Source organism: Anopheles maculipalpis, chromosome 2RL, assembly GCF_943734695.1.
Source record: "Anopheles maculipalpis chromosome 2RL, idAnoMacuDA_375_x, whole genome shotgun sequence".
Taxonomy (NCBI): domain Eukaryota; kingdom Metazoa; phylum Arthropoda; class Insecta; order Diptera; family Culicidae; genus Anopheles; species Anopheles maculipalpis.
The window spans coordinates 89,620,359-89,647,479 of record NC_064871.1 but is presented as its reverse complement, the minus strand read 5'-3'; the positions used below and the strand labels follow the sequence as shown (position 1 = coordinate 89,647,479).

At 40.2% G+C, this 27,121-nt stretch overlaps 13 protein-coding genes and 1 pseudogene across 13 annotated transcripts in view; 10 read left to right on the top strand and 4 right to left on the bottom strand.

Annotated features, from left to right (window-relative positions):
- Nucleotides 1-27,121, top strand: part of LOC126567815 (transcription termination factor 2) — a 430,644-nt gene that overhangs the window by 348,133 nt on the left and 55,390 nt on the right. The gene's annotated exons all lie outside the window — the stretch shown is intronic.
- Nucleotides 700-1,421, top strand: LOC126568523 (uncharacterized). Its single transcript, XM_050225012.1, has 3 exons — nt 700-780; nt 842-985; nt 1,062-1,421. The coding sequence occupies exons 1-3, from the start codon at nt 700-702 to the stop codon at nt 1,419-1,421; spliced, it is 585 nt and encodes a 194-aa protein (XP_050080969.1).
- LOC126568527 (uncharacterized) lies at nt 2,153-2,897 on the top strand. The gene is made up of 3 exons (XM_050225022.1): nt 2,153-2,233; nt 2,332-2,475; nt 2,544-2,897. Exons 1-3 carry the CDS (start codon nt 2,153-2,155, stop codon nt 2,895-2,897), a joined length of 579 nt encoding a protein of 192 aa, XP_050080979.1.
- Nucleotides 3,763-4,479, top strand: LOC126567617 (uncharacterized). Its single transcript, XM_050223834.1, has 3 exons — nt 3,763-3,852; nt 3,919-4,068; nt 4,135-4,479. The coding sequence occupies exons 1-3, from the start codon at nt 3,763-3,765 to the stop codon at nt 4,477-4,479; spliced, it is 585 nt and encodes a 194-aa protein (XP_050079791.1).
- Nucleotides 4,801-5,524, top strand: LOC126568532 (uncharacterized). Its single transcript, XM_050225027.1, has 3 exons — nt 4,801-4,881; nt 4,953-5,096; nt 5,180-5,524. Exons 1-3 carry the CDS (start codon nt 4,801-4,803, stop codon nt 5,522-5,524), a joined length of 570 nt encoding a protein of 189 aa, XP_050080984.1.
- LOC126567616 (uncharacterized) lies at nt 6,202-9,648 on the top strand. Its single transcript, XM_050223833.1, has 4 exons — nt 6,202-6,279; nt 7,397-7,544; nt 7,612-7,934; nt 9,292-9,648. The coding sequence occupies exons 1-4, from the start codon at nt 6,202-6,204 to the stop codon at nt 9,646-9,648; spliced, it is 906 nt and encodes a 301-aa protein (XP_050079790.1).
- LOC126568537 (uncharacterized) lies at nt 10,504-11,228 on the top strand. The gene is made up of 3 exons (XM_050225032.1): nt 10,504-10,575; nt 10,648-10,791; nt 10,893-11,228. Exons 1-3 carry the CDS (start codon nt 10,504-10,506, stop codon nt 11,226-11,228), a joined length of 552 nt encoding a protein of 183 aa, XP_050080989.1.
- LOC126568521 (uncharacterized) lies at nt 13,083-13,858 on the top strand. Its single transcript, XM_050225010.1, has 2 exons — nt 13,083-13,301; nt 13,508-13,858. Exons 1-2 carry the CDS (start codon nt 13,083-13,085, stop codon nt 13,856-13,858), a joined length of 570 nt encoding a protein of 189 aa, XP_050080967.1.
- On the top strand, nt 14,834-15,384 carry LOC126568559 (uncharacterized; annotated as a pseudogene).
- LOC126567615 (uncharacterized) lies at nt 16,120-16,748 on the top strand. Its single transcript, XM_050223832.1, is given in 2 exon segments — nt 16,120-16,366; nt 16,369-16,748. Coding segments are annotated over 2 exon segments (627 nt in total).
- Nucleotides 17,165-17,864, bottom strand: LOC126568524 (uncharacterized). The gene is made up of 3 exons (XM_050225013.1): nt 17,790-17,864; nt 17,578-17,724; nt 17,165-17,503 (listed from the first exon to the last, which is right to left on the bottom strand). The coding sequence occupies exons 1-3, from the start codon at nt 17,862-17,864 to the stop codon at nt 17,165-17,167; spliced, it is 561 nt and encodes a 186-aa protein (XP_050080970.1).
- Nucleotides 20,361-20,953, bottom strand: LOC126568729 (uncharacterized). The gene is made up of 2 exons (XM_050225246.1): nt 20,750-20,953; nt 20,361-20,682 (listed from the first exon to the last, which is right to left on the bottom strand). The coding sequence occupies exons 1-2, from the start codon at nt 20,951-20,953 to the stop codon at nt 20,362-20,364; spliced, it is 525 nt and encodes a 174-aa protein (XP_050081203.1). The 3' UTR covers nt 20,361.
- LOC126567614 (uncharacterized) lies at nt 22,172-22,753 on the bottom strand. The gene is made up of 2 exons (XM_050223831.1): nt 22,393-22,753; nt 22,172-22,320 (listed from the first exon to the last, which is right to left on the bottom strand). The coding sequence occupies exons 1-2, from the start codon at nt 22,751-22,753 to the stop codon at nt 22,172-22,174; spliced, it is 510 nt and encodes a 169-aa protein (XP_050079788.1).
- Nucleotides 23,658-27,121, bottom strand: part of LOC126567825 (testis-specific gene 10 protein) — a 30,943-nt gene continuing 27,479 nt past the window's right edge. The window contains exons 7-10 of the mRNA XM_050224137.1: nt 26,084-26,209; nt 25,391-25,544; nt 24,992-25,098; nt 23,658-24,334 (exon numbers count right to left, since the gene is read on the bottom strand). Of these exons, the coding sequence (XP_050080094.1) occupies nt 23,680-24,334; nt 24,992-25,098; nt 25,391-25,544; nt 26,084-26,209 (1,042 nt within the window). The 3' untranslated portion in view covers nt 23,658-23,679. The remainder of the gene's footprint in view (nt 24,335-24,991; nt 25,099-25,390; nt 25,545-26,083; nt 26,210-27,121) is intronic.

The window sequence follows — 27,121 nt, the reverse complement described above, 5'->3', positions numbered from 1 at the left end:
GGACCGCTTGCTCAAAAGCTTTTACGATTACGTCAATGAACGCAGCATGATACCGACCAGATGTCCGTTCGCCCCGGGAAAGTATTACATGTGCAATCTGAGGCTAGCCGACATACCGCTGCCGAGTTTTCTGCCCGAAACCGAATTTATGTTGGACTTAGTTTACTATTCGGGCGTACGCTCGGAAACGTTGATCGAGTTTCGGCTGTATGGCAGGTTGGTACGGATTGTTCAAAGAATTTTATTTTAAGGCATCATTTTTCTTAAGCAGTTTGGCTGCCCGGTGATGTATACAACGCTGGGTTGATGGGTTTATACAAAGTTTGCTGAAAATAAAATTCTTATTGGAAAAATATTTAAAAATAATTAAAACTCGATTAGAAGGGTCTGTGTAGAAATTATGTAGCAAAAGACAAACACACCATCGATCGGCTAAATTTTAAACAAAATATTCCCTTACCGCGATTAATTTAATGCACAATTAAAATTCCATTAGAACCAAGCAAAAATAAAAGCAAAAGTTACAACCCCGTCTAGGGGAAAAAAGATAACAAATAATGGTTTAAATGAGCAAACCAAACAACATGCTCTAATGAAATGGTTTATCTTGTAATCTCAGGGATTGTTAGTTGATGTCTCGCTATGCGACAGAAATGTATATTTAGTCGTGTACAAACACGCCATTAACCTTTAGTAATCATGAAGAATTTAGGAGCGATTTTGCTCTTAAAATTTGTTCTTGTTTCGTTCCATTTCCAAGCATCTGACGCTTTCGTGAAGGTAAGGACTCCTGTTTTCAAAACTTTACAAGTACTCAATAGTATTATTTATTCATTGGCAGCTTGTTCTGTTCGGTACGAAAGTGGAGATGAAAAGCAATGTAAAAACGTTTAACATTTCGTACACGTTCCACAATCCTGAATCGTTAACGAACCAATCACTTGACTTTAATATTTACCTCTTGCGAAAGTTAAACGATTTAAAGGTAAGCTAATAAAAGTCAATTAAAAATCACAAGGTGGTAGAAACACTAACAACTGTTTACTCTTGTCTCACCATAGATGGTAATGTCATACAATGTCGTCGCACTGAATGGCACTGTACAGAACGAGCTTCTGAAACGTTCGATCGATGTTTGTTTTTTCTTTCGAAATCCACGCTCCGATCGGTTGGTGAAAAGTGTCTTTGACTATATTAAGGCACGCAGCCACCTGCCAGCGAGATGTCCGATCCCGCCCGACTACTATAACATGTGCAACCTAAGACTTTCCGATGTGCCACTGCCAGCGCTGCTACCGGAAACGGAGTTTATGGTGCAACTGGCATACTATTCCGGACTTAAGCAGGAAATTATAGCCTCCTTTAAGTTGTACGGGAAGCTGGTGCGAATTGTTGAAAATATATTACCCATCATTCAATAGAATGAAACAATACTTTTCCAACCCTCTTCATTATTTAATTTTTGGGAATTTTTCCCTATTAATTTTCATCAATAGAGACAAAGCGATAGTATCGTATGTCCCTATTGATGAAATTGCCTTAATAACCACACCTAAGGGATTTTTTAGTACATTATTTGCTTTAATAATGCCTTAATCGGAAGATTCTGTCGAAAGGGTATCTTTCCTTTTAAAGAGAAACGTTACATAGCGTTACTTTTACTTGCTTCCTTTCGATCTCTCTCCCTCTCTCTCTGTCTCTGTGTCTCATGAACTCTATAAGCCGGTTCTGTTTGTTGACAGCTTGTGATAATGTAGGCAAACATTATAATTTCCTCAAAATAATGCAAACAATCGTAATATATAAATCAGTTATTTAGAAAAAAAACCTTACCAATCGGATCTTTATGTAGTCCATCTCACTGAAACATACTCTTTTAAATTGACAGGCTTTTACATATTGATAACTGTAGTTTTCTTAGTTCCAAAGAAAGACCATTGTTTTGATTTTTACTTATAATAACTAATATAACATTTAACAGCGAATAAATGGTGTTGGTGATTAATTGCTTCCATATTAACTGACAATTATAAAATTAAATGACACGAAATTTGACACCCATTATTTGAACATTTAGATGTCATGATAGAGGATTTCATATTCATCATACATTGCCTAGTACCATTCGTAATGGTACTTCCCTAGAGCGAACATGAAGCAGTGGACAGTTGGTTTAGTTCTTGTTACTCTTCTACTATCACTTTGTGTGGAACAAACAAACGCTTTCATAAAAGTATGTATTGCACAGCCTTTTCCTTTACTTTGATTGTACGAAGAAAAACCTTTTCTCTTTTTCCCACTCTCCCTCATCCTCTTTGATTAATCTATTAGCTAGTGGCTGTGGCTAAAAAACTTGATTTTAGATCACTCACGAGAACGTTCAACGTGTCCTACAAGTTGAACAATCCGAAATCTCACATAAATCAATCGATTGATGGCAATATTACTGTAACGCGGAACATTAAGGACCTACGGGTAAGCTTTCAAAGTGTGATATAAATATGGATTACCTCACTTAACACACGATTTATCCATCTATAAAGCTGATATTTCTTTACCACACGGTATCCCGGAACGGTACCGTTCAGAATGCTCTCATCAAGCGTCCGATCGATGTTTGCTTTTTCCTACGAAATCCCAAGTCCGATCGGTTGGTAAAGCTCGTCTACGATTACGTGATGGAGCGCAGTGACTTACCGGTACGATGTCCGTTCGGGCCTGGCAGCTATTACATCCGGAACATCAGAGTAACTGACGTACCGGTTCCAACGTTTCTACCGCCCTCAGAGTTTGTGCTCGAGCTGATTTACTACTCGGAAGTGCGCGCAGAAAAGATGATTGAGTTCCGGGTGCACGGGAAGCTGGTGCGGCTTATAGACGGTATCTTTTCTAAGTGAATAAAGTAATGATTTTCTGCTTGTTGAGACAAAAGCTATATTATTGAATCAATACTTACAAAGCAATTTTTGAGAAGATATTGAATTTTCTGAAGGAAGCGTAATCATCCAGTAATGGTAGGTCAAAGACCACTAAAAATAGCATTTATCTTTTCGATTATAAACATAACTCTTGCAAATCTACTGAATATAAAACTCTATTTTTCCCCCCGAAAAACGGTTCAAGTTTGACAACAATTATTATTCCAGGATAAGCTCTGAATCGATGGTTGAGGGCCGTTTCTAAGGAAAACTGGTGCGCGTAACGAATGATATGTTGTAGTGAAGATATCGCTTATAAAAAAAATGGACACGTTATAAAGCATCTAGCAGTAGTTACAGCGCAACAATCATCTGAAACACTCTTCTTTTGAATTATGAGTAATTTATTGTAGTAAAAAAATTTGCCATAAATCGAAGACATAAGCCTATTAGTAGCAAAATCGAAAGCACTTAAAAAATATTTATCTTATAGTATTGTTTGCGGTAGCTAGCATAAAAGATTTCATTTATGGAAGTGGCGGTTTAATTTGTGTGTTTCGACGCACAAAACTATAGTTAAAAAATTCTAGGTACTATTCTAGGTTATTAAAAAATTCTAGGTTATTAAGTTATTACTTTCATCTCAAGCATCAAACAGATAACAGCCTTAATCATCACAGATGAGGTTAATGATTTATTACTGTTTTACATAAATTTCCTGCAATCATTGTATTCCGTTTTAAATCAATCCATTTCATTAATTCTCTAGAATCCTATCGTTATTGGGAAAGTTAAATTTATACCACACGACGCAACAAGTTCCTCCATTTGAAAGGTTGCTCCAATGGCGACAGTATATTCCACTACTGTCGTAACATTGCTCACTGTGCTCGTAGTGTTTTCCAACTTTGAATCAGAAATCAGTGCTTTAAAGGTTTGATTCCTCATGCTTATTTTTATCCAAACAAACGAATAAACAATTTTTAATCCTCATCCGCAGGTCCAGCTAATACCCATCGGTACAAAAATCGAGTCAAATTGTTATGGCAAGCACATTAACATATCGTGCACATTACGACCGGGACTTTCCGTAGCAAATCAAACGTTCAACTGTGATATTGAATTGTTTCGCGAAATCAAAGAAATGAAGGTAATTTAATAAAATAGTAATTGCAGTGTCGAATGTACTAACACACTAACCGGCTCGCGCTTGCAGCTAGTAGTCAGCTACTACACCATCACAATGAATCGGATCCTTCCAGCTGCGCTGGTGAAACGATCGCTTGATGTGTGTTTTTTCCTACGCAATCCCAAATCCGATCGGCTGGTAAGCACGGTTTACAACTACGTACGGAAGCACAGCAATGTACCACTTCGATGTCCGATGCTTACCGGTAATTACTATGTGCGAGATCTACGGCTCGACGATGTTCCGGTACCGGCCTTCCTGCCCGAAACTGAGTTCATGCTGGAGGTAATCTTTCGCTCGGAGGTAAAGCATGAAACGTTGCTGGAGTTTATGTTTTATGGGAAATTGGTGCGATTTATTGAAATGAAATAAATTTATTTCGTAGAACTTTTTTGTGTTTTGTTTTTAATGAAGGGTCAGTTCGATGTTAAGTACTTGCATCAAACACTCACATATTCTTTTAAGTTGATTCATCATTCTACGAAGAAAAATGGGGAAGTTTAAAAATATATAATAACTTAATTCGAATTTATAAACATTCATCCCTTCTTATGCCTTTCCATTATCAAATTGCTGGACGTATCTTGCACGTCTATCAACTCAATTACCATGCAATTAGAGCTGTCGTTTATCGAAGCGTTCCCGAACTTTAGCCGCTTCTACATTCGCGCGCATTTACTTCCAACGGATAGTATGGCAAATTTGTTTCCCATTCTACTGATCGTGGTGGTCACATGTTCGTCACATTTTCTTCATGTGCATGCATTCGTCAAGGTAAGCTTTAGTTGTGTTTAGTTGCTTTTTTTTTTTCGTAGTACATTTCCGTTGGTATTTTGTTCCGACAGCTGTTACCCTTCGGCACGGATGTGGAATTTATCAGCAAGGTGAAAAATATTAACCTATCGCACACATTTTACCGTCGCGAATCCGTCACTGATCAGTCGCTCGATTTTGGAGTCACAATCATAAGCCCCATACGTGATTTGAAGGTGCGATCATATACAGAACAGTTGAAGTGCATGTTGAAGCAACCATTTTTAATCACATTCCATCCGCTCTTCCACCCGTACAGCTTAACTTTATTTACTATTCGGTGACGGGCAATGGAACGGTCAGAAGCGTACTGTTTAAGCGTGCGGTCGATATGTGTTTCTACATGCAGAATCCGAAATCCGACCGTTTGCTCAAGGTGGTGTACGATTATGTGCGGCAGCGTACGAACCTACCGAAGCGATGTCCCATCCCTGCCGCCAACTACTACATACGCAACGTTAAACCAGCCGACGTGCCGGTGCCGGCCTTTATTCCCGAGGCCGAATTCATACTGGAGTTCATCTATCGGAACGAGGTAAAACGGGAAATCATGGTGGAGTTTCGGTTTTATGGCAAGTTGGTAAGAGTTATAGGAAAGTTATGAAACATTAAAGAATGAAATAAATTCAGAAATCAGTAAATTAAAGAATAAATTTATTAAAACCATTAACTACACAATTTGATAAATTCTTATGCAAAATAATCCCAATTATGGACTCATCCCAAATACCCAAAAAAGTTCAAAATTACAACTTCAAAAAAAGCAATCGAAACGTCCGTCAGGAGCTAAGCAAACCCAATGAAGCACAACTCAAAATAAAAGCCCGAAAAGTCGATAAAATACCAACGAATATAAAGGTGTTATAAAATAATTCAAATAAAAGAATCAACCTAAATATGTGAACTGAAATTCGGGAGAAATTTATTATTAAAGACATGTACATTCATTGAACAAATAGGACTTACAGACAGCAATAGATTTCATGGTTATCATCATTCAACATTACCATAAAAAATGAACCAACACACACCAATTCTGCATCAGCTGTCCACTATAAGAAGCTATTAATTATTCGCACCAGAGCACACTGTCATCGTTTTGTTAATGCATTTTGAATATTTTCCGCGCAGCCATAATTAAGCAAAAACAAAGCAGTTTTTATTTGCTGCAAAAGGAACAGATGTACAGGGAAAAACATTATCCAAATAGAGCAAAACAAACCGTCTTACTGTTCGGTGCGGTCTGAACAATGAGCGCTTAGGTATGAGCACAGTACCATAATGTTCATGCTTTGTGTGCTTCCAATGATTGCGATCAGTCTGCTGTCTAGCACGAGTATGATCAACTGTTTCATGACAGTAGGTACGATTGTTCAGTTTGGTAAAGCATTTCGCTAACATTTTTTGCCATATTGCAGCCACATCACACCGGTTTGGAACAAAATTGTACGTAGGTTTAATGATACAATAGTCAATATCAACCACACCTTCGAACAGCCGGTATCCGTCACCAAGCAAAATGTTACGTTTGATACGGAAATGGTTTGCGAGTTGAAGGAAATGAAGATAAGAACGAAGATTAGTATGTTGAAATGTGTACTCGACTCTAACAACATTTTGTAATAAAATCAGAATCAATAATCCAATAGATGGCGCTATTTTTATAGTAGTTGGGTGGCAACCCTCACTAATGGTTCGATTGAAATTTCAATTCCAGCCCTGTCGTGTGAAGATCCGCGAAACGCCCTTGCATTTTTATATTGTTCCATTAACAGTTTAGTTGACATTGGCAGGCTTAGTAGAATTTAGTGATTTGTAAGCATACTAGTGTTGGGAAAAGCGATAAGTATTAAGAATCTGAAACCAAATGATTGTTTCGTGTTCTCTATACCTCTCTATATTCTGTTGTTGTCTAAAACTGCTTTTTTTCTTTAAAAATATCCAGAAAACCCTTGCTCACAGTATCCCAACCGAATTCGAATCCCAATTGAAACGGAATCCTATTCGAATCCCTGGATTGGATCGAATCGGATAGGATGATGGGCTCACTCCAATAGGATAGGATGATGGGGGATGATGGTACTCAATCGAATCCTCTTCGGTCCTCGAATCTAATGCATCCCGAATCCCCCCAACACTAAAGCTTACTAATTTGCGGTTCTAATAAAGTCACAATTAATACAGAACCAATTACAGAGTAGCGATTTATTCCACACTAACGCACATCCAAATGACAAACTAACGATGCAAGGGTTTTCGTCCCAATTGCTACTCTGTAACTGTACCAGTACATAAGCAAACTTTCAACATGATACAACTCTGTTGTGGGACGTTAGCAATAATAGCATTGCTAGCTTTCAGCCCGTCTGATTGTTTTATAACGGTGCGTACACGCTACATTCTGCCTGCTGCTGCTGCCGCTCGATGAGCGATTTTCATTTGAGTTTTTTTCTATGTTCTACTCACTATGTTCTAGACTTTACCGATTCTCAATAGAATTGAATGTAAGTTTGATGAGCGATTAGTCAACATGTCATGCTTCCTGGGTGAGCCAAACTCCTACACGAATCAGTCTATTACCATCGAGATAGAGGTACAACGCGAAATCAAAGAAGTAAAGGTGAGTTTTTTTTTTTGCTAAACCTGTGTTAATGTAATTAATGCTTCATCTATTCTACTTCTTGCAGCTAGCTGCCACATACTATGTCGTCAATGCAGAATCGACAAACCGCATCCTAAGCCGGACAGTTGACATTTGTACCTATGTGAAGCGTCCCAACATGGATCGGCTGATTAAAGTGTTTTACGATCAGGTGTTGCAAAACAATCGCTTCGTTAGCGGATGTCCGGTGCAAGCAAAGGAACAGTTTTTTGTGCATGATCTACGTCCATCCGCAATACGCATACCGGGTTTTCTGCCCGAGAGTAGCTTTGTTTTCGAAAACACCTACCATACAGGCGTACTGTATGAAGCGTTCATTGAGGTACGCCACTATGGCAAGTTAATGCGCTTCGTAAACGATAAGCCTTTGACGAAACAAAAGAAAAAAATAAAAGGGCACACAACAGTATAGATGTGAGTCGGTTACGTTACGTTTGAAAATGCGTGACGTGTCTATGGGGTTAGACACAGACTATTTATCATTTATGATGCTGACCCTTGCCCAGGTGGGCTGAGGATTAAACCGTTCCTATTTCCTGATCCAAATTCCAAAGAGTCCATCTGAAAGTCGAGTAACGGGCAATTAATAGCAAATAAAAATATGATATTTAACGTTGGAATATCTGTCTTTCTACTTGCTATATCCGGGAACCCGGTGGTGTAGGCAGGACTGGTGTTCAAATCCTATCCGGACCGTTCTCCCGTAGTAAGGACTGACTATCCAACGACGTGGTAACGCCAAGTCGTTAAGCGGTTAGAGGTCTTTAAGCCAACAAGAAGAAGGCTAAAAATTTCGTGCCAAAGGTGAAGAAAAAGCATCAAATGAACCGACAACCCCTATTTTAGATAAAATGTAGACTGCGACGTATGACAAACCACCCCGGAAGGATTCCATTATATACACAATTTCGTCCACATAATGAAGCTACCGTGCTTTTTATATTACTGGGCCGTTAAAATAATTTTTTTGGAGAGTTTTGCAGTCGCGCTGGAAGAAATGTTGCCGACGGATGTCACCTATGATACGATTCACGACCATAGGGGCGTAAGTGTTGAATTAAGGATTGATGCAACGACGACAGCTTGATGGTGTAAGATCAAGATGCTACTCTACTGTTGAAGATGGAATCTAATCGATTGGTGGAACACTCTAGATCAGCGAGTTTCATGGTTCAAAGGATTTTTAAATCTTTTTTCTTCTCTGCTACGTTATGATCAATTTTATACTCTACTGATCGGTATGATAAGGACCCAGAAGAATTAATTTAAAGCTTTAAAGGTTCAAATTGGCCCTGGCATTAATTAAGGTTAATTTCTCCATTGTCTATGGGTTCTACTGCTAATGTACTGATGACTGCCAAATAACTAGCCTTGGAGTAACGTGTTTATCCCATTACATCGTTGTCAGCAGGCAGAACACCAATGGCTTTGTTTCGCAGGGAACTGTTCTATCTGTTGCTAGCGTTAAATGAAGTATCGGTAACCGTGTCGCTACCAGGATATAAATTCACACCCTTCATAACTCACGTTCAAGTGAAAGATAATCCAAAGTTTGTGAATTCAACCATAGAAATTATATCGACGGTTAGCGAGAACCGCATAAACGTAGACCTCGATGCGCTGCAACCGATTTACAATCCACGCGTAAGCGATGCCGTCCTAATATATGCGGCTTAATCACTTTCCAATCTCTTTCTTCCTTACGGTAGGTAAACATCGTCCTGTGGCTCGACGTAGGTTCCGGCACCCTGCAGGCACCGTTCTACAACCAAACGATCGATTTTTGCAGTCTTTTAAAAAATCCCGGTTCGCATCGGATGGTGCAGATCGTTTACCGGGAAATGAGACGTCACGGCAACATGCCCACCGGATGTCCGATCCCGGCCGTACTGTACAAGTTTCATGGTATTTCAACGAGCCAGATGCGTTTGCCACCGTTTTTTACCCAGACAGATTTTATGGTTGATATCATCGGGCTTACGGGGACGGCAGGGGTTCGCACGATCGAAATGCGCTGGTATGGTGTCGTTAACAAAGTCAAATGCACCGCCACAGCTCGTTGCTAGTTGGGGTTGTACTGCTCTACTACTATACTGCACTATAGCTAAAAAGATTTGCAGTTTTCTTGTGCACTAATAAACTAAAATCCACTTGGTTTTGGTATACATTGAATGAAAAGTATCATATTTTTTGCATACAAGTAATAGATAACGTACGATAGATAGCACCTGAGCATGCTATAGAACATTGGTTGTAACGCACTGTCATGCTTTTATGTTTCTTATGTATTGAACCGTATTTCGGTTCAAAAACAACGAAAACAGAACGACATTAGTGTCTGATGTCTTCAACTGCTAAGTTGGGAGTTTTTAGATTTTATTTTTAAATAAAATAATTTGCCCAACAACATTTTTATAAATTGCAGTACTTTTAATTATATTGTTACCACTGAGCACATCGATTATTGTGCATGAATTGAAATAATTCAGCTGATTGTGGTGCTTTTCAATGCCCTCTCATTACTCAGCTTTGCTCTAAAGAACGTATCGGTAGAGATCATAATTAAAATCGCTTGATTGGAACTCGTGAACCAATGGACCACAAACCAATCGCTGGCCGCGACAAGCTAACGAACCAGAAAATGTAAATACATTTTTTCCCTAAAATTAATGACTCGCGTGATCAGCAATTTTAGTAAAAACCCATCACTATACATCATCATACGTTTGATGTTTGATAAGAAACGATTAAATGCTATCAATTTCTATCCCTTAATTTGTGCTACAACCATATCATCCATCTCTTATCTTTCCATCCTACAAATCCATGTGTGCCGATCGCTATTAGTAGAGTCCATGCGTTACACTAGCCAGTGCCAATCACACACTAGCTGTTTGTGCACAACGGCTGCAGTGATCGTGATGAAGGAAGCGACTATTTTAATACTTTTACTAGCACATCTGATGCTTGTAGAAGGCGCTAAAACGGAAAAGGTAATTTATATACCGCAAACATTCAACCTCCCATAACCCAGCAACGCCATTTAACGTTCCCATACATTTCAGCTTATCGTCATACTGACAAATGTCGAAATCACCACCAACACGAGATACTTAAATTCATCCGTAACGCTTAAGCGTTACAATGTCGCACCGTATGCGTCGTTCAACATGTCCATTACCTCGTTGGCAAAGTTCAACACACTTACGGTACAGGATTTCGTACCAAGAGGCAGTGACTGGATTGCCTTCCGGTGTGAAGTTCTTGTTTATGTGCATATTTTTTCGTTTTTTTTTTTCATCTATTACAGCTCCAGTCCAGCTACTATGTCCATTCGGGCATGATGGAAAATCTGCTGTACGATAGCAAGATCGATCTGTGCGCCTTTTTGCACCGTCCGAACGAGCGTTTGGTGAAGATGGTTTTCGATAATCTGAAGCGTCACGGGCAAATGCCAAGGGGATGTCCGGTAGAGCCGACCAGTCTTACCTTTGTCAACATCACACTGAACCACGTCCATCTGCCAGTGTATTTGCCCGAAGCAAACTTCAAGCTGGTGGTTAAATGTTGGCAAGGACTGGGTAAGATTTTGATATTCGATAGCAGATGGTACGGTCGTTTGAAGAAAGTGCGCACTAACAACTAAATCTAAGTGGGGAATTTTATGTGTTTTAAAAGGCAAAATGAGTAATAAAAAAGTATGTTCAGCATGAACTAGTTAGAACTTATCTGAAATAGTCTTCTGTAGCATTGGTCATACTTTTTGTGAATAGATGAGGTTGAGAATACAACATAAAGGATTGTAAATGAATCGTACTAAAGTGAATAAGTTAATGATTTATTCAACTCTTTCGCTGGACTACTGATAATTTAACGCTAAGCTTCGCATTATAATTACCATGTGAAAGAAACCGATTATAACTGACAATATGGGTACGAATTGTGATTGACAGTTAATTCGGTTAATATTTGCCCAAAATTGTAATTTTTAACTTGCATTAGAGATTTTTCAACCGAAACAATCGTACTGATTGAACTATTCTGAGTGTAAAACGTGTCCACACCGTTGTATCCCTCTGTCCACGACAAGGCACAGACAAATGTCTGGCAAACCGCATTTTTTTGTCTACCTACTGCCTTTCCTAACCTTGATACCGATGCCAGTAACGCTGGCTGGGTATAAAATTACACCCTTCGCAACGCACGTTCAAGTGACCAATAATCCAGCGTTTGGAAATTTTTCCGCTGAAATTATATCCACAACCAGAGAGAACCGCATAAACGTGGACTATATAGTTCTGCAACCAATACAGCTTCCTCGCGTAAGTGGTTTAAGAAAGAAGGGCCTACATATCCTTCCCTGATGATCATTGACTTCTCTGGTCTTTCTTTATTCTGACGTAGCTGGTCGTCGTCCTGTGGCTCAACGTAGGTTCCGGCGCCCTGCAGGCACCGTTCTACAACCAAACGATCGATTTTTGCAGTCTTATCAAAAACCCCGGTTCGCACCGGCTGGTGCAGATCGTTTACCGGGAAATGAGACGACACGGCAACATGCCTACCGGATGTCCCATCCCGGCTACAGTGTACAAAATTCATGGCGTTTCAACGAGCCAGATGCGTTTGCCACCGTTTTTTACCCATACAGATTTTATGGTGGATGTCATCGGACTTGCCGGGGCAGCCAAAACTCATATCTTTGACACCCGTTGGTATGGGACGCTCAATAGAGTGAAATGCACTGCTGCAGAACGCTGTTGAGCATGTGGAGGTTGTTCAACTCACAAGATGTAACGTTTCTATGGAGTTACGTCAATAAATCTATTGCAGATTTCACACACATTGTGATCTAATGCATATTACAACTTGTGACATCGAGTTTGTTTTACCATTTGTACGTATTTGACAATCTTAATATCATATTTTGTGACATCAATAAAAAGCTATTGTATTTTACATCAATCATATTCTTTACTCACAGCATCGAGTATTTCTTCTACTTCTGAACTCAACGACTCAATCTAGCTGGTCGTTAAGCGAAGAAGGAAAAAGAAAAACTACTTTCCATTAATACTTTACAACGTTTTAAAAAAACGCTTTAAAACTAACGCTGCACCCAGTGAAAAATCTTCACAATAAATCTGGCCCTCTAGTTGTCAACATTGAAAGCTTCCCACATCACATACTGAAACGTTACTGATGTTCATTGGGATACAGAAGGTATTCCTATCTATAGCGTATGATACTTTAAACTATTATCTCTTTTTGTAGTATTTTAAATCTTCTAGAATGTTCGACGTTAGATCGTTTGTAGTTCCAGACGCCCAGCACATTACTGTCACTCTAGAACATTCTCTATATTAAGTCGTTTTTCTAACTACCAAGCAATTATAATTAATTCACTATCAATTATTTGCTCTCACACTTTCATTCAATCTGGTTTATAAATAGGAAACATTACACAAAATTTATTTACTCCAAAGCTCAACAAAGTACTACAATGTCAGCATATCCGATGAGGAAAGTTTCCGTAGTATATCTGTTTGCTCTCGCGCTTCACGTATCTGCTAAGAATGCGTACAAAGTGATACCGATCATAACGGGTGTGCAGCTGAAGGATAACTTAAACTATCTCAACTCTTCCGCCCAAACATACAACGCATCGGAGCATAAGATTGACTTTTCCATCAATCTCAAAACACCACTCGTGAATCCGTGGGTAGGTAGCTGTGAAATGTTCGATTAAGCTTCGTAATCTCACCATCGTTCATTCTTCCGTAGTAAGGACTGACTATCAAACTACGTAATTATGAGCAAAGTCTAGTAAGCCGTTTCATGGCTGGCGTGTCCTAGTGTCCTAGATGATTAAGCCAAGAAGAAGAATAATAATCTCACCATTTTTTTTATTGAATTTATCGCCACCAGCTTAACCTCATCACCTGGGTTGATGTGGCGTCCGGTGCGTTGAAAGCTCCGCTGCAAAACAAGTCCATCAACTTTTGCAAGTTTCTACGCAACCCGTCCATGCACCGATTGGGCCAAATCATACTGCGCGAGGTTAAGCGTAGCGGAAATGCACCGACAAAATGTCCGTTCCCCGCCAAACTTTATCAATTCCGCAGCTTATCAACGGGTGAACTACGTTTGCCACTATTTTTACCCGAAAACGAGTTTGTTATAGATATTGTGGTCGGTGTTAGCAACAACATTGTTTACAACTCGCGCTGGCATGGGATGTTGAGAAGAGTTCAATGTACGTCCAATAGACGGTGCTAGGCCTATGGTTAAGTTAACGGCTCCCAATGAGACTAGCAAAGCATGACTAAGAAAGACTATGCACATTTTACGAATAAAATGGTAATAAAGCATCACACCATAAAGAACCTCGTCTTGGTGGAGCGAAATGCGTCCTACGGGACAAGATGATGAAATAGTTGCTGCTAGCGAACGAATGTCAGTTGCTTTTTTTTCAGAACATGAAGATACTTGTTTTAAGACCCGAGAAATACTGCAATACTGTAAATTGTCTGTTGGTCACAAGGTTAAACTCCAGCAATCAAACAGTCTCGAATGTAGCTCCAAACTTTTTCCATTAAGGATGACCTATATTGGAGGCTGTAATGAACACTGGAACACTACAAAAGACTAACACAGCAGAAAACCAAAGAAGACTGGCAGAGGGGTAATAAGGATTATCAGATGCGATAATTGAGATGTAGAATTATAGGGCATGACTTTTGGGTCTGGTGAATCTTTAGATAAGCCTCATGTAGTTGTGGTTTCTGGTAGCAAACCTTTCTCTTATTTAAGTACATCGGATTGTGCCAATGTGCTCAACTGCGCTCATCAAGGAAGGTCTGGTGGTTTCAAAATCCACGCCGGACCACAGAAGGTGATCCAGGTCGTGGGATTCCTCAAGGCATCTTTTATCTGAGCCAGAGTTTTATACTGATGGTGAGCATGTTATGCAAAAGTGAGTATAAAGCGAAAAGAATGCTTTCAACTAATATCTCTTTTTGCATCGATCGTCTAGAATGTTCGACGTTAGATCGTTTGTAGTTCTAGACGTCCAGCACATTACTGTCACTCTAGAACATTCTCTATGATTAAGTCGTTTTTTTTTTCAAATACCAAGCAATTATAATTAATTCTTCGATCCATTATTTCCTCTCACAGTTTCATTCAACCTAGTTTATAAATAGGAAACATTACACAAAATTTATTTACTCCAAAGCTCAACAAAGTACTACAATGTCAGCATATCAGATGAGGAAAGTTTCCGTAGTATATCTGTTGGCCCTTTCGCTTCATGCATCAGCTAACCGTGTGTAAAAAGTGATACCAATCATAACAAGTGTGGATCTGAAGGATAACTTAAACTACCTCAACTCTTCCGCCCATATTTATGACGCATCGCAGAATAAACTTGACTTTTCCATCGATCTCAAAACACCACTCGTCAATCCGTGGGTAAAGGCGTTGTGAAATGTTCAACTAAGTTACGCTATCTCATAAATTTTTTTTTTTAAATTTATCGCCCCCAGCTTAACCTCAGTTTTTGGATTGATGTGGCATCCGGTGCGTTGAAAGCTCCACTGCAAAATACATAAGTCCTTTAACTTTTGCAAGTTTCTACGCAGTTCCGTGGCTTATCGATGGGTGCATTACGTTTTCCGCTATTTTTGCCCGAGAACGATTTCATTATGGACATTGTGGTCGGTGTTAACAACGATATCGTTTACGATTCGCGCTGGTATGGAATGTTAAAAAGAGTTCAATGTACATCCAACAGACGTTGCTAGGCCATTGGATATGTTAATGGCTCTCAATGATACTAATGAGGCAAGACTAAAACTAAGTACGGTGATATGGACAGATTTTACAGGGCATTTCCTTGCGTGGATGAATGCGCGGATGTTGTCCAGGTCTGGCTGTTGTAAGTTAGCTCTATCAGGTAGATGTGTTTGGTAAGTTCTTCCCAGTTTATCAAATTCCTAACGATTTTTTTAACGAAGAGTGCACCGAAATAAAGACATAGGGGACACTTGAGCCTCGGGATCGGAAAATCGCCCGAGTTCATCCCCCACATGCTATGCAAGCGAATCGCCTGTTTCGCCCACTGCATCTGCCTTCTTGTTGCCGGGAATTCCACGATGAGAAGGGACCCAAGTAAGCGATCAATCCTTCTGTGGATGCTGAACAAACCAAAAAAAGAACAATAAACACGTGCTGCTACACTTTATTATATTTTTGTTTTGACAATCTTCTAGAATATTTGAAAAAGAAGCATTAGAACACTCCATCATTATTGTAGTTTTAGATGACTAGCTAATTACTGACACTTTAGAACGTTCTACTTAATTAATTCGTGCTTTCAACTACGAAGCAATTAAAATAAATGTATCAATCAATTTTTGTTGTCTCGCTCGCATTAAATCTGGCCCATAAATAGAACACTTTACCCAAAATTTTCTACACATTTCACTTCGCATCGATCGCTCTCGGTGATCGTTCAGTATATTCCAAACCTGTATGCAATGTGGCGAGTTTTCATAATTTATCTTTTTACCCTCTCCCTGCACGTAACGTCAAACCGCGCGCTCAGAGTGATACCGATCATAACGGAAGTTCATCTGAAGGATAACTTAAACTACCTCAACTCTACCGTCCAAACGTTCAACGCATCGGAGAAAAGGGTCAGTTTTGCAGTGACAGTTAAAAAATTGTTAGAAGAACCTTGGGTAGGTGATTGTGAACCGACCGCTTGCTAAACTACGCCAATCCGGTCAATAACCATGCTGCATATCATTCCCAGATGAACGTTGTCGTATGGCTCAATGTGGTGCCCGGTGCGGTAGAAGCGCCGCTACACAATAATTCCTTCAACTTTTGCCAGTTCTTACGCAACCCTAGCGTACATCGGCTAGGTCAAATATTACTGCGCGAGATAAAGCGCAGCGGAAACGCACCGACTAAGTGTCCGATCGCTCCCATTCTCTACAAGTTTTCCAACGTGTCGACGGGTGCATTACGTTTGCCAACATTTTTGCCCGAAACCAATTTCATTATGGATGTTATATTGAGTGTAAAGAACGTGGTAGCGTACAATTCACGTTGGTATGGAATGTTGAAACGAATTCAATGTACGTCCAATACACGATGCTAATCGTTGCAGTGGGATAGGTTGACAGATTGCAGTTAAGGTTTAGGATCACTGCGATCTCTTTACGGATAAAATAATAAATCATTAAAACCTTACTCAACATTAGGGTTGATTGATCTAGATATGTCATTAAGTGGGGAAGAGCACATGGTCATTTTTCCACGATTTACTACTGAATCCGCCAGACGGCGCCACGAGTGCAATCGCATAATTAGAGCAGAGATTTTTGAATCGTTTCCATACTAAACGGTTGTAAAAATTGTACAACTTCTCTAAGTATAAATTTTTTTATACCTTTACAAGAGAGGTATGCAGCCTTTCTTGGTTGCTATATATGCATATTTATTGGTTGCGGCGATAAACTATACTAGTAACGTGATACAATTCGGATTCCGTATATGTATTACCTCGCAACACAGTTAGGAAGACACCCTTCGTAACGCTCCGTACCAATAGCCATGAAAGAGAAGCTCATAACTCGGTGCACCACAGTAAAAGTTAAGATCAAACCGGAATCTACTTTCCGGCAAAAATCCGGGCAAATGTAAACCATCAAAGCTTGTGTTGAAGGAATACGTTCCAACCACAATGGGACAACGTTTTGGCAGATTTCCTCGTTGGTTGAGATTCTCGTACACCAACCTAAGTACGCGATCGGTCGTCGGCTGCCGTAGATATGTGCAGAAATTAATCGTCCGGTTGTAGAATGCCTTTTCATACTTGCCGGCCAGATTGGGTACATAGTATATGGTAGAAACCTTTGGTAATGGAAGAGAGTAAACCGGAAACTTAGATTTAGAAGCTGAACTGACCATGCATCATACACTTTTACCATTGCGTTGGTCAGCGTTTGATACGCTTCGACACGAAAGTCTGCAACATAGTTCTTGAGCGATGGGCCAAACCGTCGGATGCTCGCAGTAGCATTGGCATACTTGTAATTGTTGATCACTTCTACCTTGTCCATGTGAATTACAAGCTGGGAATGGAACAAACGAATTAAGTATATTAGTACGTAATACAATCATTCGTTTTCTAACCTACCTTAGCGTCAACGGTAACGGCCAGCAACAGTATCCAACCGACAACAAACAAAGGAATTCTAGTTTCTCCGGCCATTGCTTTGCTTATGAGGCACCCGACATACATTCCATATAATTTATTCGATGCAGTCTCATTACTTTTGTCCGATCGTAACGTATGATAACACCGAGCAATCCGTATTATTGATTCAATTCTCAAACGAACTTCAAATTAAAATGCAATTAGTTCTGCCTATCGATGCATACTTCGTACCAACACTTCATATTGCCCGACCAAAAAGCAAAATGCTCTAAACACACTAGCACATGAACTACTCATTCCTTTAGGGTTAAGAGTACCCAAATCGCAGCTTTTAATAATCCCACCCCAAACATCTATAGCTAAGTTTACACCAATATCTTGCTAGCTTATGGCAGCTAGGTGAAGTTATCAAATACTTCAGCACTAGCGTCACCATCAGTCAGGCAGAGGGTCTCTTCAAGATGCTGGTCTTTCTTACGGAAACTAGCTTTGGTTTAACGGTGAGTTATTGTGAAGATGGCAAGTATGTTCATATATCTCGCCCATTTAACATATATGTACTTGACACTGTAATGTAATTTTAAACTTGAGTGTTAACAAATTTAGCGGGATAAAAGGTGATTCATAACTATCCTACATGTTTCCAATTTTGTCCATCGTCAAGATCATAAGAAACTGATCATTTATAGCTTGTATCCAGGACTCTTACGCCGAATTAAGCTGCCACTGTGTATGACGTTCATAGTCCCAGTAGTTGTCCTAAGCGTGTTGTCCTATGTGTCGTCTTATTTGTGGCAGGACGAAAGAAGAGACATCAAAGAAGAAACAAAGAAGAGAAGAGAGGGACAGTAATTGAATTAGAACTGCCAGCAGAAACTACTCTCTATCACCACGAACATCTTCCTAGCATTGATCCTCAACCCAATTTTTCAATCGCACACCACTGCAGCCGTGCTGTTCTCCGATGCGCGTTAATGTCTTCTGCATAGCAGAGGCTCAGAATCTTAGAGACTAAATACGCCTCTCTATCTGCCAAGGAATTGGGTTATCGAATGACCAGCCAAGGTCACTGAATCAGCCAAGGAATTGGGGCATCGGTCAGCCATCGAAATAGCTTACTAGACTGCCGATACCATGAACGAAGTTGGTCAGCCAATCCTCACTACGGGGGGATGGTCCTGCTGAGATTTGAACCCCGGTCTTGCCGTTTGAAAAACGGCGCTGCTGTCACCTACACCACCGGGCCGCCCCAGAGCCCAGTGGTGTATGCGACATTATCGCACCGGGGATAATCAGAGTTAGTATGCTTATTACTCCTCGTAATTATTTGCCAATTAAAATCCTTCTAATATTTTGAATTTTTGCTTTCTTTTTTTCTACTTTTTGCCAGTCTTTAATACCCGTCAACAATCTGAACTGTAATCAAAATCATTACTAACATCTCATATGTTTCAATAAATGCATGACAGAGCTACACTTGGGCTTCAGTATACTCTTCACCATGTACCGTACGGTCACTATACTTTTAGTTTCTACGATACTACTCCACGGAGCGACTGGACGAGGGCTTAGTTCAAGGGTAGAAAAAGGAGACACTATCATTCCACAATTCATTACTAACATTTCCAATTGCATCCCTCTAGCTAACTCCTGTACTGTCACACATGGAGCTTACCGGTAGCAAGTATTGCAACATTACCGGATCACTTCGTACCACGCGCGACGGTTCGACAATGGACTGGCATCTAGATATCTTCGAGACTATGTCTTCTGCAAAGGTATACTCGTGGATGGTTTTAACGCACCCGTTAACAATCATTTACATTTGCACCATTTTCTTTACTTCAGATGAATACCGGCTATTATATCCGCACAACCACGGCCGATAATTGGATATACAACAGAACGTTCGATTTCTGTACGTTTCTCGTGCGTCCAAGCCTGGATCGCTTGATGAATCTTATACGTGAAGAGCTGCGTAGACGAGGACCCATGCCATGTCGTTGCCCTATAGAAAAGGGTCTGATAAGTTTTCAAAATTGTTCACTAAGTTATATCCGCGTGCCGCCAGTTCTGCCCCAATCGAAATTTGGTTTGATAGTACAAACATTCACCGGGAAGCAGATGGAGCTTGTATTTCGTGCAGTTATACAAGGTCGACTTAAGCTAGAAGCTTAAGTCAAGTATGTAGTTGCGTATGTTTATTTATTTATTTTTATTTTGTAATTAATTATGACGGTCCAGTGCCGTATTGTCAACACCGCTTGTGTTGAAAATTTTTTATAATCATATTGATAAGGCATTTCCTCCTTATTCTTTGCCTTATCCCGGGCATACTCGGTTAATAGTTGCGTATGTATATAGGTAAATTATTCAAAACAAACTCCCGCAAATGGGGAGCATTGTTTTCATTTCCTCAGTGTATGTCAAAAATTCCCGATCATACTTCCCAAAGCCAACCTTATCTAGCTAATGTCTAAATAACAATTTTATCATGTACATCTGTTTATCAGCAGTATTGCTCTTTCAATAATAGCATTTAATAGCACCATTATGTAGCCGTTACAAACCAACGATTCATTTTGATTTCCTTTCCGCGATGATAAACACCGACCTCAATCAAAAACTCACCGGACGGTACCACACTCATCATCAGATGACGATCGTCAATTTCAAAGTTCCGCACCTCATAGTGGCCCGTCTTTATCGGACAGCGTGTGGTCAGGTTCGAATGCTTTACCAGCTCCGAGGCAATGTAACGATCGAGCAGATTGCGCGATCGTCTCAGCTCCTTCCCGCACAGCTGCTGCTTGCCCGTGTACATCATCTGGTGATATTTTCCTGCGACGCGTTTACACAACCGCACGTCATACTAAAATTGGAAAGCGTTCGAAATTAGTATTGCCATTGATTAGAGCAATAGAGTAGTTCTAACCTACCTCAACATTCTTATCAAGCTCTTGCTTCAGATCCAAATCGAAATCGATGGCAGTTGTTTGATCTAGCCGACGGACACGCAAATCCACATCCAGATATTTTGGATCCCACTCGTCCGTATAGTTGGTAATGCGGACGGATGCTTCGAATTGTCGGAGCAAAATGATACCCAAAATGGTAACTGTAATCCAAACACTCCAGTACATGATTGCTTTGTTTCTAGACCGTATTCGGTACTTATCTCATGTATATATAGCAAATTCAACTAGCCAGAACTGTACTTAATGAGAATCTTGTTAACAGCAGAACAGTAAGTTTGACGCTTTACTCATTACATCTCCGATAGGGCTCATTAAGTAAATGCAACATCACTCTAGTATCAACGATCGTACTACTATTCTTAATGACACACAGAATGAAAATTCCACCTAATAAATAAATTTAACTCAATTTAACTCGCCAATTATGTGACAGCTTTCACACTCCACTGAATCGAGGTTAATTTGGTACGTCTCATCAAACAACACCATTTATATCACTTTAGGTGAACGACGCCCTATTAACAAAGTCTGTCAACTAAGGCACTTCGAAGGAAAATTTGTATTGAAAAATCCCTTAGCAGCGCAGTTAGTTATTAAGGCAATTCTGTCAATGGGGCTCTTTAGTATTTAGTTTCCGAACCTTGAGGATCGAGTTAGAACATGACTTGTTGCAGACGCTGTGGCCAGAGCTTATCCGCACACTCGATGCTATCTGAGAACTGACTCCCAGATAGCATCCGACATGTAGCGGATATAGTCGTCTCGGTCTCACGGTCGCATCCTTCAACGAAACGGGGATTAAGAGATTCTTCTCTCGGCACCCGGCACCCAGCACTGACGTTGCACACGCGCGAGGCATGGGTACTCATTGTGAACATTTTCCTTTTTAATGTGTCGTGTTAGGTTTTAACGTGTTGCAAATAAATTAAGTTTTACCTCCAAAACACAAAATGACTGAAATTGGACTGACGAAGAAAGTACCCATACTTTTTATGCCAGAAGTTAAGAAGAGATAAGTGACAGGAAAGGCAGCACTTCTTATTCTTATTCTTCTTGTCTTTATGGCCTGCTAGGTCACGCCAGCCATCGAATGGCTTACTAAGGCTAGCTCTATTGAATACATCAAAAGACTTACTGTGGGCCATCATTTAATCGAGTAACATCTCATATGACATCAAACCATCTTTCAATACCTTCTTCAATTTCTTGTTTATGTATTTAATAATCATCAAAACAACCTAACAATACTCAACAAAACATTGAACAATCTTCCTTCCAGCAATCCTAAAACATAAACAATTTAGCTTATCTGTAGGTCATTCTTAAAAAATATAATGCATGTATAAAAATTAAATATCACAAAACATCGTAAATTTTCTATCCTTATGCAGGTTTGTTGCTTTGTGCTGGCATCTTTACGTGAAACCGCAGATGATAGTTGTGTGTAGCCGATGATTTTCCTCCAGCAACGTCATTGGAAGTTTGCACCGGTGCAAGCATATCGTTAGAAGTTGGATTGGTTTTAGATGATCCTTTGAAAGAAATTCAAGAAACTTTTCATACTTTTCCCATCACAATTAAATACTTGCAGCCAGTATAATTACCTTCACCAGGCGTCGAGTGGAGCAATATTTTTGCCCACGTGTCTACCGTTGTTTCAGCACCTGCCGGTGCGGTTACGGTCGTGTTACAATCGATCCCATCCGACATCGACCCAAAACTTGCACCAACCGGTGGTGGTTCATCAATTATCATTACCCTTCCACTTGCAGTGCTGCAATGATGTTGCTGCAAATGCACAGCTTCATCAACGTTTCGGGCAATTCGGACCAAAGGATTGGATGGGTGTATACGGCCACTCTTCCCACTACGACCGCCCTCCACAATCGGTACAACATCCTTCAGCACCAAACGTTCGCCGGCTTCTGTTTTATAGATGACTACCGTTGACCCGGTCCCATCCATTTGTCCCTTAACGATGCCGGATGCACGGACCGGCCGACTATCGGCCCCACCACCGCCTTCTAACGTCGCTCGCTACACCGTCGGTCGGTTCAACCGGACGGACGATAAAATGGAGAAAAGTCGGAAATAATATTATAGACTATATATACGTCGATAGTAATTAATGGAAAACGATTAGCACCAGCAAATGGGTCACATTTCTCATGCTCCTGCGAATCATTTGCAAACTAGCACTGGAGACCGTTGGAAGCGTTCTCCTAGTTAAAGCGTTTAAATTCTCAAAAAATTCTTTTCCCTCCATTTTGTTTCTTGCAGTCATCATTTAAGCAGTTTTTTCTACACTCAAACCTACATTACCTGATCGATTATTTCGTACGACAAAGAAGTATAAGCTTCCGACGCAACGGAATGATCGTCGAGCGAGGCCGACGACGTGATTGAACCATCCAAGTCACTACAACCTTGACTTTGGTCAGTTTCCGGAGCTTTTAAGTCACCAGTCTCATCCCCGGGTACCTTCGGGACGGATCGTCTGTACTTCTCAATTTTCCAACCAACAGGAGCAACTATTTTCGGCTCTAGAATAAATAATGATATGAGTGCTGGGCAGGACACTGGATGCCCAAAAATGTCACCATTTACCAGACTTTTGAACGGCTTTGTCACGTGTCCTATGTTGTTGTGTGTGCTTTTTCCCAGATGCAAGTGTTTGCGTTGCCATCGTTTGTACGACCTTCACCGGTTGACTTTCTTTCGCTACACTTTTCACTGCAACAGTCCTATCTTTGGAACATGTTTCTCTGGCTTTATTCGCGACTTCTAAGTACCGTCTAATTCTAGCCATATGTTCGTCCATTCGTTCGAGTTGAAAAACATGAATTATAAAAAAGCTTACACTAAACGCTTATCTGTTCTAACGCGGAATGTTACATCGTCGAATACCTGTTGCAATCGTCCTCGTCATCTTCTTCGACGTCTTCGCGCTCCGTTGACTCCTCAGCGCGGGACCGTATCTGGGCAAACTGTTCGTCCGTGATGCGTCGTCTGAGTTCCTGCACCTGCACACTGTACTCGCTGGCCAGTGCTTCACTACGGCGTGCCGTTTCCTGCTCTTCGGTTAATCGCCGCCGCAATGTGTCCACCTCCGTACGTAGCTTTTCCGTTTCCTGTTGCTGATTTGCCAGTGCTATACGGTGCTGCTCCACTTCGGTCCGGCTAGCGGCAAGCAGTTCCTGAAGCCCGTCCACCGTTGCCCGGTCACCGGTGCGTGCAACCGTTAGCTCCTTCTGCAACGTTCCCTTCTCGCGAGCGAGCTGTTCCCGTATGTTAGAATGTTCTTCCAACTCCGCCTGCAGCTTGTCCTTTTGCAAATCGAGCTTATTGCACAATTCCTTGGTGGCTTCTAAATCCATCGCTAGTGAATTGTTCTCTTCCCGCAGTGCATCCAGCTCCGATTGGGCAGCGGCCAGGTTTGCCGACAGTTCAGTTATCTGATGCTCACACTCGCGTATGTTTTGCTCCCGCTCGTTCATCAGCTCCACCATTGTGACGATGCGCTCTTCCGCTTCCTGTAGCAGTTTCCTTTAGGAAAAGGAAATTTCGAAGGAACCGATGGGGAATATAAATACTCGTCCAAAGTGTGGTTAACTACAAAAAAGTACACTCCTCTACACCACTCGTGTTGTGCTGGGGTAAAAATCTAATTATCTTCGATACATGAGTCTATACCTACGGTAGACAATAGACAAAACATACAAACCGGTCCATGTGCATCCAGCAAATACCATTAGAAGGGCAGCCAAAATAATGAAGGTCGAAAGTTAATTCTAGTTATTTTCCAATTTACGATACTCTCATGAATCCTGTTTTTGTTTTGCCTTTCCTTTTCGGCGCTGACTTTTTATCACTTCGATGAAAACTAACTAGCAGAAAAAGATACAGTTGGCAGAAATCTCGGTAGACCGCACAACAAATTACTTCCGGATGGGTTCCGGAAAATTGCAAATAAACATTATATACTTCTAAGTGCTCAGGAGAGTTTTGTCTCAGTATATATAACATTCTGGTCTACTACAGAATTACAGTACACTAAGGATAGCTATTATTATAACATAATAATTATTACTATTGTATTAAAACAAATATTCGAGAAAAGACTAATTTTAATTCTAAATCTCCATTAACTATCTCTAATGTCTAATCGGTATCTATACTCCTTAAATCTTCCTCTTTACGTACCTTGCTTCACTGGTTTCTGCCTCGAGTGTATGATTGCTCGTCTCTAGTACGTTAACTCCTTCAGAAAGAGATCTGTAACGGTCCAGCATCTGTTCTCTTTCACGTTCCTGGAAATTTTAAATGCATATATAAATTATTATTCCCTATATTTTTAAACAATCAGATTAAAATCGGACCGCCTTTGAAGAGTCTTTAAGAAATCTTCTGTTAGAATATGCACTCAAGGTTTACTGCATCTGCCGCTCACACAGAGTACAAATAACGTGCTTTTCATTAATTTTCGTATTTTACTTTCTCTTTAAAGGTAAGAAAAACTCAAGCCGATTACCCTTCCGCTTGTGAACTGCACACGTATGATTTCTTTTTTTTTTGCCTCCGAGAATGTTAGAATTTAATTACCTTCTCTGACAGCAACTCTTCGGCACGCTGCATCTCCTGTACGTATTCGCGTAATTGCGTTTTCATCCGTTCCACTTCCTGCTGAGAATCCTTAAGTTGCCGCTTCGTTAGCGTCAGTTCGGCAAGGGCATCCGTTAGCTCATTCGACAGGCGTCTGATTTTGGGTGGAGCCGAGGTGGAATATGAAATCAATTCGATGAAAATGTGGCATGTTAGTGTGTATGGGAGATATGGAATAAAGCATTACGATGAACGTGATAACATTTCGTTGAGGATTTATTGTTTAGCTAGGTTAGTTATTTTTTATTTAGCTATGAACGAATTTGCGAAACACGACCAGAGAATGTGGACCATAATCTAGGTTTTTTTTTATAGAACAAATCAGTTGTTCCAAGCACAACGAAAGAAGGAAGAGCCTATATCGCCTGGATAAGAAGAAATCGAATTAAAAAGAGCTTTATTAAGTTATGTATCATTCCAGTACGGATATTATTAATAATCCACATTATCACTAACCTTATTACAAGTGCAATTTTGTTTTAAAAAAGTAAAAACTTTAATATAAAACTCGAATAGCAATTTAAAAGAAAAAATTATGAAACAAACAAATAAATTTAAAAACAAAAAACCATCAAGACTTCAGACAAACGAATAATACAGCGGAAGCGTTACTCTATAACCAAAGACACTTACCCATTCTCTGTCGAAGCGTTATCGTTTTTACGCTTCAGAGTCGCCATCTGTTTTTTAAGCGTGTCGGTTTCGGTAGAAACGCTTCGCAGTGTGCTTTCCTTGTGGATGTTGTCCGAGCTAACGTTGCTGTAAATGAAGCAAACAAATATGAAAGTTTAAAAGCACGTATTCGTTTTCAAACAAGGATAATTAAAGTGAAATAAAGTTATAAAATATCCATCAATATGTAAAAGATTAAATCCAGACATCATTATTCGTATGAAGCTTAGTGTATAGCAAAATAAATTTAATGTTTAATGAAGCGATTTAAAGGCGGAAAAATAGAACATAAAACTGTTAAAAATATTCAATAAATATTTTCCTTTCATTTTTCATATCAAACAGTGCAGTAAAATCTCTGTTCACGATCATTCTACTCTCTGTAGTATTAGTCTTCATCCAAAACATCAGCATAACAGTAAACAATCTCATGCCCGTAAAAAAGTATGCACGAATCACAAAAAATCCACTTTACTTTTACTCTCCATCATTTCAGTTATGCTCTTTCAATCATTTTCATCGTCTGTTTTGCAGTCAATTTTCGATACTTCATCTGTGTGTCTTTCATTTCTTATGTCTAGTTGTCTGTCTAGACATACTTCTTGAGCATGAGAATCATCTTTTCAACACCTTCAATTTGCTCACTTCAAGCATGTTCTTCGCGACACGCTCTCCTTCCTATCATGTTGAAAATGTTTTTCAGCATAAAATCGGATTTTTCTCTCTCTCTCATCGTCTGCTCGCTTTTGTATCGTCTTTCACAATATCACTGAAACAACATCGGAGAGCAGAGACGACGATGAAGTATACCAGCCAGCCAAACAACGACCACGTACGGCTCCGTGTGGACGGTGAGGATCGTTAGCAGCGCTAGACCACGATCTCAGTCTCGCTGCGTCTTGCGTCGTTTACGATCGTGTTTCGGTTTCCTGCCTGGAGTGTCCGCGAGCAAGTGGTAAAGCAACTTACATTTGTACCGTCGGAGGTCATGCGGCGTAA

What these genes read in the sequence shown, in the direction of transcription:
- LOC126568523 (XM_050225012.1), top strand. Translation starts at nt 700, where the DNA reads ATGAAGAATTTAGGAGCGATTTTGCTCTTAAAATTTGTTCTTGTTTCG. An exon ending in CATCTGACGCTTTCGTGAAG is followed by an intron (nt 781 to 841) that starts GTAAGGACTCCT and finishes ATTCATTGGCAG; the next exon opens with CTTGTTCTGTTCGGTACGAA. An exon ending in GAAAGTTAAACGATTTAAAG is followed by an intron (nt 986 to 1,061) that starts GTAAGCTAATAA and finishes GTCTCACCATAG; the next exon opens with ATGGTAATGTCATACAATGT.
- LOC126568527 (XM_050225022.1), top strand. Translation starts at nt 2,153, where the DNA reads ATGAAGCAGTGGACAGTTGGTTTAGTTCTTGTTACTCTTCTACTATCA. An exon ending in AAACAAACGCTTTCATAAAA is followed by an intron (nt 2,234 to 2,331) that starts GTATGTATTGCA and finishes TTAATCTATTAG; the next exon opens with CTAGTGGCTGTGGCTAAAAA. An exon ending in GGAACATTAAGGACCTACGG is followed by an intron (nt 2,476 to 2,543) that starts GTAAGCTTTCAA and finishes CCATCTATAAAG; the next exon opens with CTGATATTTCTTTACCACAC.
- LOC126567617 (XM_050223834.1), top strand. Translation starts at nt 3,763, where the DNA reads ATGGCGACAGTATATTCCACTACTGTCGTAACATTGCTCACTGTGCTC. An exon ending in CAGAAATCAGTGCTTTAAAG is followed by an intron (nt 3,853 to 3,918) that starts GTTTGATTCCTC and finishes CCTCATCCGCAG; the next exon opens with GTCCAGCTAATACCCATCGG. An exon ending in GCGAAATCAAAGAAATGAAG is followed by an intron (nt 4,069 to 4,134) that starts GTAATTTAATAA and finishes TCGCGCTTGCAG; the next exon opens with CTAGTAGTCAGCTACTACAC.
- LOC126568532 (XM_050225027.1), top strand. Translation starts at nt 4,801, where the DNA reads ATGGCAAATTTGTTTCCCATTCTACTGATCGTGGTGGTCACATGTTCG. An exon ending in ATGTGCATGCATTCGTCAAG is followed by an intron (nt 4,882 to 4,952) that starts GTAAGCTTTAGT and finishes TTGTTCCGACAG; the next exon opens with CTGTTACCCTTCGGCACGGA. An exon ending in GCCCCATACGTGATTTGAAG is followed by an intron (nt 5,097 to 5,179) that starts GTGCGATCATAT and finishes CCACCCGTACAG; the next exon opens with CTTAACTTTATTTACTATTC.
- LOC126567616 (XM_050223833.1), top strand. Translation starts at nt 6,202, where the DNA reads ATGTTCATGCTTTGTGTGCTTCCAATGATTGCGATCAGTCTGCTGTCT. An exon ending in TGATCAACTGTTTCATGACA is followed by an intron (nt 6,280 to 7,396) that starts GTAGGTACGATT and finishes ACTATGTTCTAG; the next exon opens with ACTTTACCGATTCTCAATAG. An exon ending in AATCAAAGAAGTAAAGGTGA is followed by an intron (nt 7,545 to 7,611) that starts GTTTTTTTTTTT and finishes TCTTGCAGCTAG; the next exon opens with CTGCCACATACTATGTCGTC.
- LOC126568537 (XM_050225032.1), top strand. Translation starts at nt 10,504, where the DNA reads ATGAAGGAAGCGACTATTTTAATACTTTTACTAGCACATCTGATGCTT. An exon ending in AAGGCGCTAAAACGGAAAAG is followed by an intron (nt 10,576 to 10,647) that starts GTAATTTATATA and finishes CATACATTTCAG; the next exon opens with CTTATCGTCATACTGACAAA. An exon ending in CAAAGTTCAACACACTTACG is followed by an intron (nt 10,792 to 10,892) that starts GTACAGGATTTC and finishes CATCTATTACAG; the next exon opens with CTCCAGTCCAGCTACTATGT.
- LOC126568521 (XM_050225010.1), top strand. Translation starts at nt 13,083, where the DNA reads ATGTCAGCATATCCGATGAGGAAAGTTTCCGTAGTATATCTGTTTGCT. An exon ending in CACCACTCGTGAATCCGTGG is followed by an intron (nt 13,302 to 13,507) that starts GTAGGTAGCTGT and finishes TATCGCCACCAG; the next exon opens with CTTAACCTCATCACCTGGGT.
- LOC126568524 (XM_050225013.1), bottom strand. Translation starts at nt 17,864, where the DNA reads ATGGCCGGAGAAACTAGAATTCCTTTGTTTGTTGTCGGTTGGATACTG. An exon ending in CCGTTACCGTTGACGCTAAG is followed by an intron (nt 17,725 to 17,789) that starts GTAGGTTAGAAA and finishes TTCCATTCCCAG; the next exon opens with CTTGTAATTCACATGGACAA. An exon ending in AAACGCTGACCAACGCAATG is followed by an intron (nt 17,504 to 17,577) that starts GTAAAAGTGTAT and finishes CCATTACCAAAG; the next exon opens with GTTTCTACCATATACTATGT.
- LOC126568729 (XM_050225246.1), bottom strand. Translation starts at nt 20,953, where the DNA reads ATGTACTGGAGTGTTTGGATTACAGTTACCATTTTGGGTATCATTTTG. An exon ending in AGCTTGATAAGAATGTTGAG is followed by an intron (nt 20,683 to 20,749) that starts GTAGGTTAGAAC and finishes TTCCAATTTTAG; the next exon opens with TATGACGTGCGGTTGTGTAA.
- LOC126567614 (XM_050223831.1), bottom strand. Translation starts at nt 22,753, where the DNA reads ATGGATGGGACCGGGTCAACGGTAGTCATCTATAAAACAGAAGCCGGC. An exon ending in CCACTCGACGCCTGGTGAAG is followed by an intron (nt 22,321 to 22,392) that starts GTAATTATACTG and finishes TTTCTTTCAAAG; the next exon opens with GATCATCTAAAACCAATCCA.